General features: G+C 34.0%; 2 protein-coding genes across 2 annotated transcripts; both read right to left on the reverse strand.

Moving 5' to 3' along the window:
* Positions 1–5,436: 5,436 nt before the first annotated feature.
* On the reverse strand, positions 5,437–8,909 carry LOC112036406 (probable receptor-like protein kinase At5g61350). The gene has a single exon (XM_024069206.2). It carries the CDS (start codon positions 8,640–8,642, stop codon positions 6,018–6,020), a length of 2,625 nt encoding a protein of 874 aa, XP_023924974.2. The 5' UTR covers positions 8,643–8,909; the 3' UTR covers positions 5,437–6,017.
* A 1,460-nt stretch (positions 8,910–10,369) lies between these two features.
* LOC112036407 (uncharacterized) lies at positions 10,370–19,515 on the reverse strand. Its single transcript, XM_024069209.2, has 18 exons — positions 19,107–19,515; positions 18,420–18,521; positions 18,143–18,225; positions 17,927–18,011; positions 17,753–17,839; positions 17,020–17,081; positions 16,643–16,911; positions 16,495–16,555; positions 15,855–16,032; positions 15,130–15,168; positions 14,960–15,021; positions 14,787–14,823; positions 13,024–13,073; positions 12,852–12,918; positions 12,126–12,201; positions 11,370–11,449; positions 11,222–11,290; positions 10,370–10,650 (listed from the first exon to the last, which is right to left on the reverse strand). Exons 1-18 carry the CDS (start codon positions 19,167–19,169, stop codon positions 10,615–10,617), a joined length of 1,506 nt encoding a protein of 501 aa, XP_023924977.2. The 5' UTR covers positions 19,170–19,515; the 3' UTR covers positions 10,370–10,614.
* Positions 19,516–19,824: the final 309 nt, after the last annotated feature.

The following is a 19,824-nucleotide window of genomic DNA, read 5'->3' on the forward strand; positions in this document are numbered from 1 at the left end:
AAAACCATCAAAATGATAAAAATATCTTTTGAATCCTTCACAATGACTATGGTATGCTTCAAAACTTCAGGTATAAAAGTCACACAAAAACAATTTTCAAGTGTCATTTTGGAAGTTTCGAGTGCTCGTAGTTATTCATGTTAATGTGTAAATTTAGTTAAAAAAAATTTCAATTGTTTTTTTTTTTTCCTTTTGCATTCTTATTTTGACTATGTTTACTACTGTAATTCTTGATAATATTATTTTGATTATACTTTTTTTTAGGTTGATTTTAGTTGTTATATATAATATTTTAAAGTGGTGAATCAAAGTTTTTACTTCATATTTATGTAAAAATGGACAAAGTTTGGCTATAAATTTAGTTGTAAAAACTTAGTTGTATCTTAAGGCTACAACTCTCACTTAAAAAATTAACATAACTACATATTTAAAAAATCTAACTGTTAGATTGCATATTTTTTTATATTCTTAAAGCACATGTAAAATTTCATATCAATTGGATTTAATTTACTATTTATTTATAAACTTATTTTTTACACATAATTTTAGACTACAATAACTTAAAATTTAAATATTTGATTGATGACATAGCTATTTTTGGAAATTTTGCAAACAAAGAGGATATAAAAAGAAAATGTAATCCAATAATAGATTTGCCAAAATTTACATCGAATAAAAAGATATTAAATGAACTTGTAGCCTTTAAGGCTACAACCAAGTTTGTTGCCAAACTTTGTTCTATAAAAATATAGGAATTTTGAAAAAAAAAAAAAAATCATGAGGACCGAATGCCAAAAATGTTTGCTAGAGCAGCTAGCTTAGCTAACCTTTAAAGAATCAAACCTTTGTTACTAATAACTCATCACAAAAAAAAAAAAAAAAAAAGAAGAAGAAGAAGAAGAAAAAACCCTTTGTTATTAGTATTAAACAATGGACAAATAATGTCGGTTAGGAGTTGTATGAATAATTGAGCTACACCCATTTTCATTGTTGATAATTCTATTTTAAATGTCTTTCCCAAAACACAAAGAATTCCTTACTAATAATGTGTGATAGTTGTCGGCGAGTGCAATGAATTTAAGAAAAAAAAGAAAAAGAAAACTTAACATTAATTGTTTCACTTTCAAGGACCACTCTAATATCTGTACTCTATTTCATATTGTTTATTAATTGTCTCACTTCTTTTTTTTTTTTAATGAGAAATTGTTTTACTATTAATTTTCAATATATTAGTAAAATAGAAGTTAACTTATAAAAAAAATTAAAAAAAAAATTCCAATTTGACAATAAGTTACATTTTTTTCCCTCTAGAGTGGGAGATATCAATTATAAGCTTATAACATTTAGAAATGTTTTGGAACACCTAAATGTCAATAATAGAAGATGCTAACACACAACATATTTTATACTCACAAATTGCAATATAAAAAACACAAAATGTTATTATGCAACACATATACCATTTATCCTAGCAGATTTAAAAGACCATTTAACAAAGGAAAAAGGGAGAAAATAAAAGAATCAATATTGTTAAGAGGTATTTCTTTAAGTGAAAATGCAAGATTTTTTTTTTCAATAAACTAATGAGCAAATCTCCCAACTTATGGAAGAAAATAGATTACTTTTACTGTTTGCTAAATTATGATGAGTATATATTTTTTCAATGAGATACAGGCTAGCAAATATGGTATTTTCATTGGTTGATCACTCTACTTCTAAGAATGATGTTCAATTCAACAAATCTCTATCATTCCATGAAATAAAATATTGAAGTATATTCTTGCCCATTCTAAACTTTCTTTAAGCCCAAAAATGTGGTCTGGATTCCGTACAAGTTTGTGGAAATTCGGATGAGGTTTCATAGATAAATGTACCATTAATTTTGGTCTAGCTTGAAATTGCCAGAGGATTTCCTGAAATTATCACACAAAAAAAAACCAAATGCCAGTTTCATATGTTTTTCCTTCGTCGATTAAAAAAATGTACCTACTTCTATTAAAAAATCATGGAATCTCTCCAACTCAATGATTTTGAATAGTGGGGTGTCCTAATCGATTAGATCTATATTCAATAGGATTATATATTAGTTGCAACGTAAAGATCTATGGATTAAGTCGACTGACCCAACATATATAGCATCTAACGGCCTTGAAAGATACTGCTCGTCCGTGTAGTTTTGTCCTAAAACGATGGATCATATGTTCTCCTATCTAAGATTCTAAATAGCTTTGGAAGATGTTAAGCAGTAGCTATGTTGTATATAGTAGACTTGTATTTGGGGAAAAATTGGCCTTTGCCCTTTTTAAAAAAACAATCCAGTATTTTGTCATCTTTCCCAAACTAATTAGGAAAATGCCTTTCTTTTGAAATTCGATTTTCTCAAAATCAAGTTAAGCCCTATAGTGGCGTTTTTAAGGAGCCTATAGTGACGTTTTAAGGACCTATAGTGGCGTTTTGTAACTTGATCTCAATGAAGTCGAATTATAGGTTAAAAAAAATAAAAAAAAATTGCATGTAACTCGATTTCATGGAGATCGAGTTACAAAATGCTACTATAGGTCCTTAAAACGCCACTATAGAGCTCTAATATATATATATATATATTTTATAACTCGATTTTAAAAGAGGAGCATTTCCCTAATTAGTTTGAAAAATGAGGCAAAATGCTGATTTTTTTTTTTTGAAATGCGCATTTGTCCATTTTCTCCCTTGTATTTGTATTTTGTATATGAAGAGTTAGACTACAATAGCATAGTGTAGCATAGAATGTAAAACGGTCTATCATTTACACTGTACAGGTTAGTGAGTGAGTTAGATTGTTATGATTCTAAGCCACGTGTCTCTATTGTATTGGCTGGATCATTAGTTGATTAGTTCTGTTATTTTTCCCCCATTGTTAAACCTTCGAGCTTGCGTGTGATTTCAACAGAAGATACTGCAAAATGGATTATTGGAGGGGAATAAAATAGTTATCACCTGTTTCGGATATATGCAGCAAGCCTCTCATTACAGTTGGGCTCCACAAGCATGTGGAACTTATGGCATGCTAAATCCCCTCAACCTCCTCTCCACCCTTTCTCTCTTGAAATTCATTGTCGATATCAGGCCCTCCAATTTGACCATCTTTAGATGACATTTTTCCCCCCTTGTATGTATGTTTGTGAGAATGCTTGCTTAGTGCTTACCCTTATTCGCCCTTTTTTATTTTTTATTTTTATGGGATATTGATCAACCTACAATGCTATAACCTAGACTAGGTCAAATAGTGTCTTGGACTAGAAACAAATATTTTGGCATTCAATTACGTCTGAAGATGGTTTAAGGCATCCTATAACACCCATCAAATTATAGTACCTCAATTTGATTATCCCTTCTAATGTTATGTAATACAAGATAAATAAGTATATTTAACTCTGTTTTGGGGGAATATGTCCCATGGTACCGTGCATGCATCAAGATTGCTGCATGTAGGTTGTACCAATAGTTTTGATTTGATAAAATTGGAAAAAAACAGAAAATCAAGTTTTTGATTTTGAAAAATAGTGGATTGACATAAAGTTAGTGTTAAGATGTAGTCAAAATTTCAACGTAATTTGACATGATCACACTTAATTCTATTGTGGTCATCATCTAGATCTCATTATCCGGTTAAGGATGCGGTTCGATGTCTAATGAAAGTTGTACTAAACATGATAAGTGATTACACGTAGATTGTAACAAACATTTCTAATGTGGGTAATTGTATATGACAACACAATTACCAAAATATTTTTCTTTTCTTTTCTTTTTTTATTGGGAAAATTACATCATAAACTCTAAAATTTAGGAAGAGTTTCAAATTAAGCTTTATAGTTTCATAAGTTACAATTTTAATTTAGGGGGTTTCAAATTAAAAGCTACAGTTTTATAAATTATAAGTTACAAATTACACCCTCAATTTTTAAATCCTTTTCAATTCAAACCTTGAGCCTTGTGTTGAGAGAGAGAGAGAGAGAGAGAGAGAGAGAGATTTGAATTGAAATAGATTTAAAAGTTCAGAGTTTAATTTGCAACTCATGAAACTATAAGGTTTTATTTGAAGAGAAATTACCCTCCCTAAATTATTGGGTTCAAATTGTATCACACTCACACACACGAAAGAAATAACAATTTTTTTTTTTTTTTTTTAAAGCCTTAAATGGAATGAAGTACATATGTATTTCTAAATGTATATATTCCGCGATTTATATTATTCACTATAAGGGTAAGTACCATTTCCTCCAAAAAAAAAAACCTATGGTGGTAGAAACAAGAATTAAATTAGTACCATAAGAGAAACTAGTGGGAGTTTGGGCCATGCCGATGACCTTTAGGCCGATTGGCACCCAGGTCCCTATGTGCCCTCTTGAAAGCTCTATCCCCACAAATACCTAACCAAAAACAAAGGGGCCTTTGGGCCACAGAGGGCATGCAGGCTCGCAGCAACTTAGACCTTTGCACTGGGTGTCTTGGCTCAGTGGGCTGTGTTGTATCATTTGTGCTTTCTTGTGAAATCAAAAGCATAAAGATGGCTGGGCCTTGGCTCAAACCAAATTATGGTTCACTTTGTGATTTGTGATGCGATCCACTTGTGATGTGCACTTGGACTATCTAGCTTGTTCTACTCTTAACAGCCCATCAGTGATCCTTTTCTGCCCTTTTCTAATATGGCTTTATCCTACTACCCGTGCATTTGGGTTGTCACAAAAAGACTTTCAATCCCTTGGCACCCTGCAAAAAATATCCAAGCCAATGTTGGCTCTGCCAAGCAATTTTACAGACTGGAGAACTTTCCTCTCCTATTTGATTGCAGTTTCCACCACTCATTGCAATTGGACATATTATATTTCAACACCTAGAAGACAACCAAATTCCCTACTTTATCATTTAACGCTTCAAAAAGTTATTTTATTTATTTTAACATATAATTTCATCACACCACACAATGCATCAATACTCATATTTTTCCCATCAGCCAAACACTATTCATTTTTTAATTAATTTCTTTCCCACTTCCTCTCTCTTCCTCTCTGCCACGAAACCCAATAAGTGATAAAATAATAATTTTTTTTATGCCTTCCTTGCTACAGTTAATTGCTAGTCTTGGCAATTCACTGTAGCAAGAAGGCAAAAAAATTTGCCTTTGGCTCCACCAATGTTGGGCACTAATTGGAGTTCGAGGTGTTTACCACCACCAATAGTAATGCTCTAAGATGGTGCAAGAAACAGATTTAAGGCTTTAAAAGTTAAAACTGCTAATTCGCTAATCTAGAGATATAAGAAATTAACACTAGACACTAGAATTCAGCTCATGCCTCTTAAGTCTTAAGATCTCTCTCTCCCTTCATCTGTAAAAAAAAAAGCATGCAATTTCCAAGAGCAACAAATAAGCACAAGTACAATCTTATGAATTTTACAAATTTATGAATTTTTCAGGGTCTGATTGAACCACTTCATAGATGGTGGAATTAAAAAAATATGATTCAATAGTATAATTGATGAGAATCTACCACGTTTTTGGCAACCCAGACATAGTTCAAAAAAGTCATCAATAAAATATGAAAAGTAGCATCTGAAGTTCTAAACCTGTGGTGGCAACCAAATACATAATACAAATATTGACTGACACCAACTTAGCTTTGGAATTTTTTGGCAACAATTCATTACATCCACTTAGACACAGCTGGGAGCAAGGGAACTATAGAGTTCATCTCTGAGCTTGCATTATAAGAAAATGGGGTAGATAGAAGAGCGATATTTGCTAGCTTTCAGAACAGCACAATATATACTAGCAAGTAGCTACCAAATGCATAATAGAAATATTGACTAATCCTTTTGCTCCAACTTAACTTGTGAGTTTTGGTAGCTATCCATCTACTCAAATAACTAGGAGCAGGGGAACATATAGAAGTGGACTCAAAACCTTTGAATATATGCAAGTCCTCATTGAAGTTCTCAATCTGATATTTACCTTCATCTCTTCTTATTGCAACCAGATTTTACCTTCCCTGGAAATTATTAATCTGAGAAAATAAAGGAGAACCAGGTGATAGTTCTAAATTTTCATAAACAACAACAACAACTTGCTCTTCACTAGGACCTGAAGAATTGCTGCTTGGTTTTTCGGAAGCAAGAATCACTGCACTACTATCTTCTGGAGGAGCAATTTGTGAGGATGCCTCCTGAAGCTGCAGGGCATATTCTAAATGCCACAGCACATCTCCCATTCCAGGCCTATCGACACCATGTTCTGCCAGACATTTCTCTGCTCCTTCCACATACTTCTTCAATGATCCAGGGTCTATGCTGCTTGCAATATAAGGGTCAATTATCTTTTGAAGTGTGCCTTTCCGATGACACTGCATTGCCCATTCAGCCAAACTGACCTGTTCTCTTGGCAGTGATGGGGTTATGACAGCCCTTGCACATAATACCTCGAAAAGAACTACGCCAAATGAGTACACATCAGATTTCTCGGTAAGCTGTTGTCTCCTGAAGTACTCAGGATCAAGGTACCCGAAGCTACCCTTCACGGCTGTGCTTACATGCGTTTGATCCAATGTTGGTGCAACTTTTGACAAGCCAAAATCAGAAACTTTTGCCACAAAATTCTCATCAAGAAGAATATTTGTTGTCTTTACATCACGGTGTATTATACCTAGTGCTGCACCAGTGTGAAGATAATGCAATCCACGGGCAGCACCTATGCAAATTTCAAGCCGTTGTTTCCATGACAAAGAAGGGAGGTTCGTACCATAAAGGTGGTCACGAAGCGGCCCATTAGCCATGTACTCATATACAAGGATCATCTCTGATTGCTCATCGCAAAACCCAATTAGAGAAACAAGGTGGCGATGCCTAAGCTTGGAGAGCATCTCTATTTCTGTTTTGAATTCAGTAATGCCTTGCTCAGAACCTGAGGTTCCTCGTTTAATGGCAACCTTAGTTCCATCCTCCAACTCTCCAATATACACTTTTCCAAACCCTCCAACACCAATCACCGTCTTTTCATCAAAATTTTGTGTAGCATTCTGTAGTTCATTAATAGTGAAGAGCCTGCCATAACCCTGGGTTGAGAAGTAAGTAGAGTAACCATTCTTGCTCTTGCGAGAACCATATTGGCTAGACCTTCGAGAGCTGCTTTTGCTAGACAAGAAACTAGAGTTACTGCCATGGAGTGGGAGGAGCCACGATGAGAAACTGTTTCGCTTCTCCCAACCTTCGGGTCTTTTCTGCCACCGGACAAAAACCATGGCCAGCAACAACATTGTTGCCACCGCCAATCCAAGGCCAACGGCAGCTATAATCTTCAATTTCTTTGTTGTTGAATTTGGTCCCTTGTATGACCCATCAACAGTAAACAATCCATCAAAGCTATTCGCCTCATTGTTCATCTTCATGATCTCCAATCCATTAAGAATTGCATCTAGACTGGCTGACTGAGATTGATATGGGCCAATCTGAACCAAGATGGAATCATTTGTGATGGCATCCCCATTGAGCACGAAGTCTTTGTAATAAGCAGTGTCAAGAGCATTGGTGAGGGATGATAGATCAAGAGCTGACACTCCCACCATAGTATTGATATATACATTGAAGTATAAACTGTTGAGGACCTTGCTCACAATATCACAGAAGTGCAACCTAATCAAATAGGAGTAACCTGGATCCACATTGAGTTTCCATGTGAGGTTTACGTTCGGTTGCATTGTAAGTGGATCTTCTATATGCACTGCCGATGCATAAATTGAACTCGGAGCAATATATGGAGTAGCCCCACTCTCTGGGTATTTGATGATTTTGGCAGACACAGATGCATTTTTAGACCCTTGCAAGAACTTATTATACTTGCCATCAGGCTCCCATGTCCTTGACAATGTATCATTTTCAGATGTTATGGTTGGCCCTCCAACATTTAACCGGTAACATACTTGGAAAGCAGAGTTAGACAGCCCATTAAAATCTCCAAGTGGAGAAACTGAGGTTGCTATATTGGTGATTAGCGAGTCAGGAGCTGAGACAACCTCTATAGCATTGATGAATGCAAAAGAACCCTTCTTGGGCTTAAATTGAAGGGATAATCTTCCAGAAACACTGATCAAGTATTCTTTGAACACCAATGAAGTTTTGTCCTGGATTTGTATCTGGTGTAAGAGAACAATTTTACCAGAGAAGACAGAGAAAACAGCTTCTGTTAGATTGTATGAGGGGTGATCAATTGGGTATAAGTAAAGGCGAACCCAATGCCACCCTGGTTCGGCAACAAAGAATGTATATGTGGAATCTTGAAGAAAGATCCTTGCAGTGCGAAATAAAGGTGAAGGAGATATGGAGGAAGAGACATTGATAGAAATGGAATCAACAGAAGCCTGTACATCTTCTTCAGTTTGTAAGAGAGAAGTAGCATCATGATCAGACTTAAAAGTCCGGCCATCCTTAAGCCGGGTTTCTTGGGTCGACCCACAATCAATGAGATAATTATCAGAAGGTGTGAATGTTGAAGATGCATTGCTTTTGGCTGAAGCAAATTTTGTGAGGTTGAATAGGAAGAAGAAGGAGAGGAAGATAATAGAAAATGAGAAGTAGGGTTGAGGCCATGAAGCCCTACATTTGTTTCCTCTCATTATAATGGTGGTGGTGGCGGTGGCAGTGGTGGTGGTGGAAGAATAGGCCTAATGGGGATGTGCCCAAAGCAACAAAATTAAAAATGTTCCAAGAAAGGACAGGGTTAACAAAGTTTGGTTTGGTGGTTTTCTTGTGGGAAAAATCGTACGTAGATTTCGGAGGAATTTGCATGTATAGAAATGAACGTAGCTGTTAGGGAGAAACAGCAGGAACAAGAATAAAAGCATGAGTTTGTTGGAATGGAAGCAAGTAAGAGAAAAAAACGTGCAGAGTTGTAATGTTTTGGAGATTTTGGTGATGAACATGAAAGACTTGGTAAAAAGAAATGGAAGAAGTTAGAAGGGATAGCGAGCTATGCGTTGAACCCTTAATTAAAGCCATTAATATATATATATATATATAAGGGGAGAAGATGTTTGATTTTAGGGAAAAGTTAACAAATATCCTAAGAGTATTGGTTTAAGAAAACTTTTTAAAAGCTTTTTATAGAAAAACAAAAAAACAGACTTTTATTTACAGTTTTTTATATTTCCTATGAAAGTGACATTAATTTTTTTTTTAATATAGTCTATTAACCAATACCTTAAGATCACTAATTAATAGAATCATTGATTTATAATAAAAATAAAAAATAAAAGCAAAGGTGTTTAGAAACAAAGTTGCCTCTCAAGTCTTGACAATAAAACAAGGCTATGGAAAAATTTGGTAGAATTTTGAGCCAACTCACTTGAGATTTACATTCTTATTTTTGTAAATGTGGGTCATGTTAATGGGTATCTTTGAGAGTTGACACATTTGTTAATGAACCATTTTAAGAAAATTTTTAATTTTAATACTTCTTTTATGAAAAATTTAAAAAAAAAATTGTCAAAAAATCAATATTTAAAAAAAAAAAAAAAGTTCTTAAGCTGATGTCCTTAAAACACCTATTAACTTTTTCCTTTGTAAAAATATTGAAATTAAATGATGGACCAAAAACCGGTACCAAAAGGAAAAGGGCAATGGAGGCAATAGGGTATTGTAGAACGTAGATATGATTCTCCTAATAAAAGTCAGGTGATGACTTGCGAATCAGTAGGATCTGAAAGATATTAATTAAAAAGAAAACGATTTTAAATATTGGATTTAATAAATGGGTTATTTTTTAGATCACGGCTAACATGATTGTATCAGTAACACGAAAACCAATCAAAAAGGAATCTAATTTAACAAAAATGGCCCACAGACAAAGATGATCCAGGAACTTTTCAGTCAAAATTACTGATTCCTGTCATCTACAGCTGTTGCATTAAAAGTCCGTTTAGATATAACATATTTTATTAAAATTAAAAATTAAAAATTAAAAATAAAAAATATAGTAAAAAAATAATTTTTAAATATGTAAATAGTATTTTAAGATTATTTTTAATGAAAAAATTATTGAAAAGTGAAGTTTGTAAAATTTATGAACAGTAAACAATGCACAAATGTACTGTTTACAGAAGAAAAGTCAAAACATTCTGCTGAAAGGAAAAAAAAAAAAAAATGTGGACGTGGATGCAAAGTAAGTGTATCCAAACGGATACTAAGATTTCTCTTGCAGAACCAAAAAGATAGGCCACCTTGCATTGATATCATTGCTTTAAGGTATACATTTTTGTTTCCTTAGAAATTTCAGATCAACGAAGTTCAATGGATTAATTAAGCAGAATTAAATGAGGGACCATTCCAGAAAACAGCAAGAATGTAGAAAAAACTGTTTGTTAATATTATTGAATTTGAGCTATATTTCTGTTACAATGAAATAGGGATCCACAATCTATAGTATGTGGACCAAAGAATATTGAATCACTTGTAAATGAATTTAATTTACTGATAACCAATCACAACTTTGAATCACTTGTAAATGAATTTAATTTACTGATGATTAATCACAGTTTTGAAGCATTGAATCTATTACAAACTTCCTCACCGCACCCGACAGCTCTGTTCTTATGCTCTAAGATATATTAGTCCGCGTTTGATCCTCTGCAAGAAAAATTAACAAAGCGATAATAAGTATATTTTGAGTATGAATATTTCATGTTACAAAGGGAACCTCCAAATTGGCTTATAACAATGAGAATTACTTTTGTTATCATTTTTCATTTTTCTGGGTCATGAGGAGAAGCTACATAGAGCTAAGAGTGATAGTAAGAAGCAATCAACAAAATATAAATATTTATGCAATAATTTTCTACAGTGACGTTAATACTCCCCAAGAATAAATCTATTTTATGTGTGGACAACAACAATATTCTTGGTTTTTAACTCGGTGTTCTATCAATCTGATATCAAAGCCTAGCGAATCACTTTTAAGAGAAGTTACTACTTTTGTGCCAGTGGTGCACCAAGGCATATTTCTCCCCCATATGACCTTCCCTCCCAAGTTGCAAAATATGGATCAATGATTATATATAGTGTTGGCTAGGGAATATCTTAAATGGGATTTTTAAAAGGAGCTCGTGTGAGATAAATACAGCACCGCATGGTAAACATCACAATCTGCCAGCCTGGTACTGCTATTTAATTTCGCAACAAGTATAGAAAGGTTCCATACCTCTCTAGTATCTCTAATGCGCAGGAGTTCCAATCTTTCATTAGGCCTCCGATTTGACAGGGTAGCAAGCTGCAGCTAAGCCTAAATTAGCACTAAGTACTAAAAAATGGTTCAGCCCCACACATTTTACATAAATATTTAATCATACCCAGAAACTAAAGCGCTCAGGATCTTGCGGTGTAGGCTTCATTGCTTCTACGTTAAGGAGTTTCTCAAGTCTTCTTGGATCTGCAGTATGAATTGTCCATTAACTACAAGAATAAATTGCAAAGTTGCAAGACAAGAAGAAATCATTGGTAAAACCATGACTGTGCAATGGCGAACTACATACAGGCTAATGTGTCTTACAAACTCCCCTATTGGCGTATATTTGGCAAAAATTATTTTTGCCAACTTATTTTACTATTCAGATTATTTTTACTACTATTTATAAGTTCCACTACACTTTTTGATACTATTTATGGGTCACACTTTACTATTTTAGCTAACTTTTACCTTTATCTATCGTACTTTTAGCAAAAAAATTTCAGTTTCAGCAAAATAAATGAATCCCAAATAGACCCTTAGTATTAGAAAACAATGAAGCATTTATCTGATATTTGCTAGGCTCCATCATGAAACCCCTTGAGCATTCTTTAATGCCCTTATTTACATGTAGAAAATAAATAATGATAACAGGATGTCAGTTCTCCTACCTCCCAACTCTCCACACACACAACACCCCCCCCCCCCAAAAAAAACGCAACCAAAAAAAAAAAAGAAAAGAAAAAACACACTGATATTTGCTAGGGTAGTCATCACGAAATATTTATTTGATTCAATCAATATTTCCTGATAACTTTAGATAGGGGTTACGGCAATGCTGATCAAATTGGCATTAGCCTCCCTTCCCTTAGAGTTTTACCTTGTCGTGCTGCTTCTCTTGCCCGCCTTATCCATGACTGAGCATATTCTGCTGCATTATTTGTCGTTTCCTGCAACTGTAAAAAAATAAATAAATAAATAAATAAAATCCATAAGGGTGAAAGCAAAAATAAGCTGCCCTACAAATCTTCCACTAATAGTGCATGCCATATACTGGACTTTCAAATTTTGGCTACAAGATGTTGTATGAACGACAAAATATAAAGCTTGACTCCTCATTTTATTAAGGAAATTAAATACTCAAAATGGACCCCGAGATTATTTCCTTAGTTCTTATGTTTTATTTAAGTTTCTTTACCCAGCAGACTTCCACACATTGGCATTGAGCTGTTATACACTACCATTTGCAGCATAGGTTGAAGCATTTAAAATTGCAAATAAAACATCCAGAAAATGTCTGCAGACATCTATTAAAATATCATACTAAAATTCCAGAGACACAACTGAACACCCAGGACCATGCTTAACAGATGACTAACAGGTAACATAAAGTACCTCCTTGTGATCTTTAAATCTTTTGACGTTCCTACTTCTAAGCAAGCTATTATAACTCATGCTTCTTGTTATCCTTTTAAAACTATTTTTCTGTTTTTTTTTTTTTTTTTTTTGTGTGGAGGGTGGGGGGGGGGGGGGGGGGTGTGGAATCTCTCTCTCTCACACACACACACACACACTCACAAGAAAGCCAAACTTGCAGTGAACTCACCTCTGCTCTTTCTCTTGTTCCTTCTGGTGGAATATCGTTCACCCAATCAACCTCCGCAACACGATAACTGCATAAGAGTTAAATCATCAAGGCATAAAATCTAACTTAAAAACAAAAAAACTGCAGATGATATGATAGACAGCAATCAACAAAGGTGTGAAGATCAACTCACCCGTCTTGATCCCAAGATCGGATGATGCGAAATCTTCGTCGACTTTCAATCTGCTTATTAACATCAAAATTGGATATAAGAAAAGGAACAATAAATGACCACAACTCCATATATGTATAACAACAACCAAGCCTTAGTCCCAAAATGCTAACGTTCATGTTTGGATTCTACCTCCATCCACAAGATATTTGGAAAAATTTAAAAACTACTTCTGAACCAACCTTAGGATAAACGCATAAATAATTCCTTAACCTATAAATGTGTAGTAGGGAAGCACAACTAAGTCAATCATACATAACTAACAAGATAGGATTGTCAATTAATTTAGTAGATAACACTGCAGGAAGCAGTGGTTTTGTTTGCAGTGCATTCTCTGGTAAGAAGTCATTCAGAGCTTTTGTGGTTGCCAAGGTTAGCTTTAATGATGTAAAAGCTTAGGAACTTCTGTTGGTCTTGATGAAGAAAGACTAGGTTTAGGGGGCAATTCTGAGTTTTGTGAACAGTCTTGAAAGAATAGAAACCAGGTTGGTTTTTGGTGTTTCTGATACTTGATTAAGGTGAGATGAGGTAAATTCTCAGATATGTTTTTGTGATAAAAATTTAAAGAAAAATGGGATCAGCTATGATTCACACAGTGCTGGGTATTAAAAATAAGAAGAAAGATTCTAGGCCTCACATGTAGATTTTCTTAGGAATCACATCTAGACTTGGGTTGTATCACACAATTCTTAAAAAGCATTCATGTAGAAGTTATTAAAATTTGTTCCCTCTACATTCATTAAAGTGAAACCATTTTAAACATATTGGAAGTACTAAACTCTAAGTCAGGGGATACTAACATCCATGTGAGGACAATAACACAACCCAAATTAAGAACCATGGCCAGAAATTCGGAAAGGTAAAGACCGTAAAGTACCCCAACATCTTTGTTTTAAAAAAAATTGTGTGTGTGTGCGTGTGTTATTTTTGTAAGATAAAAAGAGCAAATCATTGATGAAAAGAAGAATGAAAATAAGACTCCATGGCTTGACTACACATTTTAGGGTTCCAACTACTCCCTGCATCAAATTTAGACCATTATTTTGATCAATGTAATTTACTTTTCCAAGAATTTCTTCCTTTCTATGTCAGTTAGACTCCTATATTTCATCATATTAAAAAATATTGTCAAAGGTATCAAAGTCTTGAATGAGGCCACATCATTATAAAAGCATGCACAATCACCATAAGGTTTTAGCATTTGCATGGCAAAAGGCTAAGAAGGTTCAGTAACAAGCTTATTCCTTGCAAGCAGACTCCAATATATATATATATATATATTGTGTCCACCTGAACTAGAGCTCATTTGCTCCAATTTATATGAAATAGAGCTCCATTCCTTCACATTGGTAGGTTATACAAATTGTTATGAACACTTCTTATAAGGAGATAAAACTTTAGTGAGTTCCAAAGAATCACTTCAAGGACTTTCTCCCAAATAACAAGATAGCCTTATTATACAATCACAATGGCTCATCAAGTGTTAATTTGCAATCTTAAAAGAAATGCAACCAGTCTAACCAAAAGCTTCATAACAAGGAAATGCCTCATCAAAGTTTTTGAAAGCAATGGCCTTTTCTAGTCATAAAAGCAAAAAGACTTGAAGTTATAACTGTATACAAGTAGAAAAAATAAGAGATTAATTTTCAAAAGTAAAACAACATTTGCATTGAATTCAGTTCAGAAAAGTGCAAATGTATGAATACAAGGAAGAAATCATTCACCTCTAGATAGAAACGTCCATCTGAAAGTGGGTCACACCTACATCAATAAACAAACCAAGATCTCTAAATTTTGAAAATGGTATATAAAAAGTGTGGTTCAGAAGAAAACAAGTAAATGGTATGCATGCTAACAATTTTATGAAGGGTGAAAAGGGTAAAAAAAAAAAACTTACTCGGTAATCTCTACTTCACAACCAAAGTCGGCTATGGAACCTGTTGTAGAATCAGTAATAACCTACATGATAAACAGACAAACCAAACCCAGTAACAGTGCGGAATTCTTTGTCAAACATATACCTTAAGAAGGAAAAGAAAAAGAAAAGGACCAGTGACAATAATCTACCATTCCCATCCGATGGTTTCCTTCCATTATCCTCCTCACCTGTTCGTCAAGTAAACATTAATAATGATAACATTAACATTATTTGTATACAAATATTTTTTTGAGGAGATATAGTTAACATCTGGATTCATTTTTATTTTTCACTTCCAAAGGGGAAAAAAAGAGAGAAAAATGATTGAGATATCTAAGCAGGAAATTCTTTGTTTTTTTGGTAAGTAATTAGACAGAAAATTAAGATTTATGTTATGACACCTCTTCCCATGTATTTATCTTAATTGACCTTGGCAGCAACTTACAATAAGGCAACAAAACCAACAAAAAACTACTCAATTGCATGCTTAACCACTTTGTTAGAAACAATTTCATGTGCTTTTGCACAGCCAGGGATAATAATTATTCCTTTCTGTTTCTATGGAGCATTTCTTGTTGTTACCATCTACACTATTAGATGAGGTAACACAATCCCTGATGATAATACAATACTTGACAAGTGCTCACTCTTAATTATAAAACAATATCATTTTTTCTTTTTGCCGAATAAAATAATATGAATTGGACACTAATTAAACTTAGCTATTTGATGCAAGGGTTCCCAAAATGTTCTGTTGCATACAAAGGTAGTCATCCTATCGATTTACTACCACATCCATAATTTACCAATTTATCTTATCATCATAATATATGAAAGCCACAAAAGAAGAATGGTAATCAGTTGACTGACTCACCATAAGCCTGTACCGGGGTTCAAATATGTTGAGAGGAAACTTTTGACAAGGAATGACGACATCCATGACAAAAAGAGGTATCAAATCAACACCAAGGTTTGTCAAACTTTCATGCTCTGAAATCCTTTCTGCATATTCCTCTGGGAAGTTCTTTTGTATAATGTTGTTAAGTGTCACACTGGTAAAAAGCCAAGTGAGATTGTATAATGTAGAAAACAGTATTTATTACAACAAATGAAGCAAAAGAGTAACTCCAGAAAGAAGAGTTTGTTCTCCATTCTCACTAATATGACACGGCATGCATGGTGAAGAGGATAACTTGACTTAAAGGCCCATATCAAAAGAATTTTCTAGACTCATATTGACCCAATAAGATATTTCAAATTCCTTTACACGTATCATTGAGCTCCTTAACAAAGTCGAACATTAATTTGGACAGCATGGGGCCTACAATAAAATGGATACAGTCATGCATAAATGATTGTATTTGCAAACTACTTCTCCAAGGTTGAACCAATGAACGGCAGCTCCTATACAGACTAACGTGTTCAATTCATACAGCATGGGTAGAATAAAGATTTTCTAGAGTCAAACCATTAACACAAGAATATCAATTATCATTGCCACATAAGCAACTCACCTGACTGCACATGTTCTAGGACTAATAAAAAGAACGGTTCGGCACAATGGACATTTGTTACCTAAGATTTTTAATAAAGAAGTTAGAAGAAAATAATGTGATATGAAGGTATTATGGAAAATTTGATCAACAATAGAAAGGTGCTCACCACGATCCATGGACTGAAATAGACATGAGCGGCAAAAAGAATGCCCACAAGGAGTCGTAACGGGTTCATATAATAACTTCAGGCATAGCGTACAATCGAAGTCATCAGTCCGTTCTGGCCTACCATGGCTTTTCCTCTCAATTGAACTGGTTGATGTTTCCCCCAATTCCTGAAGAGAAGCATGAAGATGATTGCTACATGTTTCTCTCCTCCCAATTAAACTGGCTGATGTTCTCTCCAAATTCTGAAGAGAAGCACGAAGAGGATTGCTACATATTTCCAGGAACAAACAAGATCCATTCACCGTGTAAAAATTAAAGAAAAATATATTACCATATCTCCAACAGAATTTAACAATTAAATGAAATTAAATTCACCTAAAAGGGTCAATCTGAAGACCTGATAGAATAACATCCCGGGCAATGTCATACTTCTCCAACTGTAGATACAAAACAAGGTCAACAACTCAATGTCAATGTGACAAATATGGTATACATCTAGCAAACATCTATGGAGGGAAAAAGATTATAATACATTAAGGATTTTGCCTCTTATCCTGATATAAGAATAAACTAAAAGTTCCATGTAAAAAACATGTAGAAAAATACATTTTTGGGACCAACTTGAGTGTTCATGTGTTACTTTTCCAGCAATTTATTGTCATTCTACTCTATCCAAATCAATGACTGGTGTCTTCCACTTAAGTGCAGTAATCAACTTTACTGGTCATAACCAAACCATTTACGATGGCCAACACACCTTTCCCTCAATTGGTTAATTAACAAGTATCACACTTTTTAATATTTTCATATATCAAAATTATCATCCATGGAGGACTATTAATGTTTTTTTTTTTTTTTTTCCTACAATCCCAAATTCTTTTTATATGTTTTAAATATAGAAAACCATAATTTAAACGCCTTATGCCTTGAGGCTCACACCTCACCATATTGGGGGCTTACATGTTTTATTCTTCACATTGACCATTTAAAGTTTGAATGTGCAGACAATGAGAGGGTGGGACCCACCCCCTAGTACATTAAAATAAATTCAGAAAGCTAAAAAAGAAAAGAAAAGAAAAGAAAAGAAAATATAGAAATGTATTCATACCAATATGAGAGCATTGGCCCTTAGAATATATGATTTTACTGAATCCATTCGGATGCTATTCAGCTTCTCAGCATCCTTCAAAGCAAGCTGAATTTATAGATAACCAATACTTATTAGAATGTATGCAAATGAAATTTCTTTTTTAAGCATATATAGCAAAGCTATAACACATACCTCAGCATGTGTTGTAGGATCCAGCCCATTCAATGGTCTATATTCAGAAGTTGTAGGAGATCTGTGTTTCAAGAATTGGCTAATCCTGGTTGAATGAAGTTGTTTTCATTGCAACAAATTTATTATATAGTTAATGAATGTTAATGGCTCCGAATGTAATTTAAAGACATGCAATCAAGCACAAATCACTAATCTAGCCATGAAATGATCCTTAACCTGATATAAGCAGTACTTCGGTTGCTGAGGATAACAGGATCACCTGGTTTGATGCTATTGGCTCTTGAGTAACAAGTGATTGCCTGAAAAGAAACTGGATCAGCAATTTCGTCTAATATATAGTGTCATATATAGTACATGTCAAAGCTCGTATTCAAAGCGTTTTATGAGCGGGTTTCTATCCACGATTGAATACCATTTCTTCTTTCACAAGCAATTAGTAATGTGTCAGTAAACTACAAAAATTGACAGACCGCTCTAAATGAAAAACACCCACATCTTCCAATTTATTTTCTCGGAATGCTTGGTTTCCACTCTGCACATATTCATAAACATAACCAAATGTGTCCCAACGCGCTGATCCCTCTTTGTCATTCGCCTGCAATTCAATCAATGTTTACAGGTTCATTTAAATTCACAAACAGAGCATTTAAACTCACATCATAAATGATCAATTCTTCTCCACAAAGGAAAGACTACGAGCTAAACCAACTTGCAGAAAACAGATACCATTTCACATAAAACCAAAACAATAACTTCCCTCAATTCAAATTCCTTGGTTTTCTCACTACCCAAACAATGGGAAAGGCGGGGAAATCACGCAATCAAACTCAATCACTTTTGTATTTTCCGTATATAGCAACCGGACAATGTTGAAGGAAAATACAAAAGACAACAAACAAATTCGGACGAAGATAATACTAACGCACTGATTGGTTACTGAGAAAATACTAAAAAAAAAAAAAAAAGAAAACTCAATTTTCTTCCAATTTCAAGTTGAGCAGTGATTTCACAGCTAAAACAAACAAAAAACACAAAAACAACAATTCTGCTGTTTTTTTTTTTCCTCGTTTTCCATAATTTTCTCAGCAACCAAACACAAAAAGAAGCAATCAAAATCCGATTCAATTTACTCAAACAGTTGCTTTTTCGGTTTCAAAGATTAACGGAAGAAAAAGCTAACCCAAATGTAGTCTTCCACTTCATCGAGCCCTTCCGTACTGAACAATGTTTCACCACCAGACATTGAGAATTTAATCTACTACTCTACACACACTTTTTTCCTTTCCTTTCCTTTCCTTTTTTTTTTTAAGATAGAAAGAGAAAAAAAAAAAATCTAAAAGAACAGAATTGGAATTTGGAATTGAGAATCGAAATTAAGGTTCAGCTACAGGAGTTGAAAGAGTGAGTAAATATAAATAAAAGCTTCGTGTGCGTCCCTATGTCCCTCGTTGCATACACGGACCAAATTCCACTACGTGTTCTTTCTGCTCTTTTTGGATTACAGAAAAGATTTTAGGGGCTCACAGATTTTTGGAATTAATAAATTACAATTACATTATATAGAGACTCTCTCATTTATTTGTTTTATATATATATATATATATAAAATAAAATAAAAAGAATTATGGGAAAGGTGGTAGGAGTGAGATTGAGAGGGAGAGTTGGATGTTGGTGTAATAATTAATAGTATAATGAAATGAAATGATTGTTAATTTTGTGATAGGATTTTGACTTTTGGGGTGTGGCCAGCTCAGAACTGTTCTGTTCACTTCTTTTACAATTTTATTTTAAGAGTTTACTTTTTTTCTTTTTTCTTTTTACTGTCTTTTCTCTAGTTTTTTACAGCTACATCCACGCTCCTTTATTGCGCGTGCACACACGCTTCTTCATCTGCTTGC

Source organism: Quercus suber, unplaced genomic scaffold (assembly GCF_002906115.3).
Source record: "Quercus suber isolate HL8 unplaced genomic scaffold, Cork oak 2.0 scaffold_24, whole genome shotgun sequence".
Lineage (NCBI taxonomy): Eukaryota > Viridiplantae > Streptophyta > Magnoliopsida > Fagales > Fagaceae > Quercus > Quercus suber.

What these genes read in the sequence shown, in the direction of transcription:
- LOC112036406 (XM_024069206.2), bottom strand. Translation starts at nt 8,642, where the DNA reads ATGAGAGGAAACAAATGTAGGGCTTCATGGCCTCAACCCTACTTCTCA.
- LOC112036407 (XM_024069209.2), bottom strand. Translation starts at nt 19,169, where the DNA reads ATGTCTGGTGGTGAAACATTGTTCAGTACGGAAGGGCTCGATGAAGTG. An exon ending in CGAAGTACTGCTTATATCAG is followed by an intron (nt 18,012 to 18,142) that starts GTTAAGGATCAT and finishes TCATTCAACCAG; the next exon opens with GATTAGCCAATTCTTGAAAC. An exon ending in GAACAAGAGAAAGAGCAGAG is followed by an intron (nt 12,202 to 12,851) that starts GTGAGTTCACTG and finishes ATTTTTTTACAG; the next exon opens with TTGCAGGAAACGACAAATAA.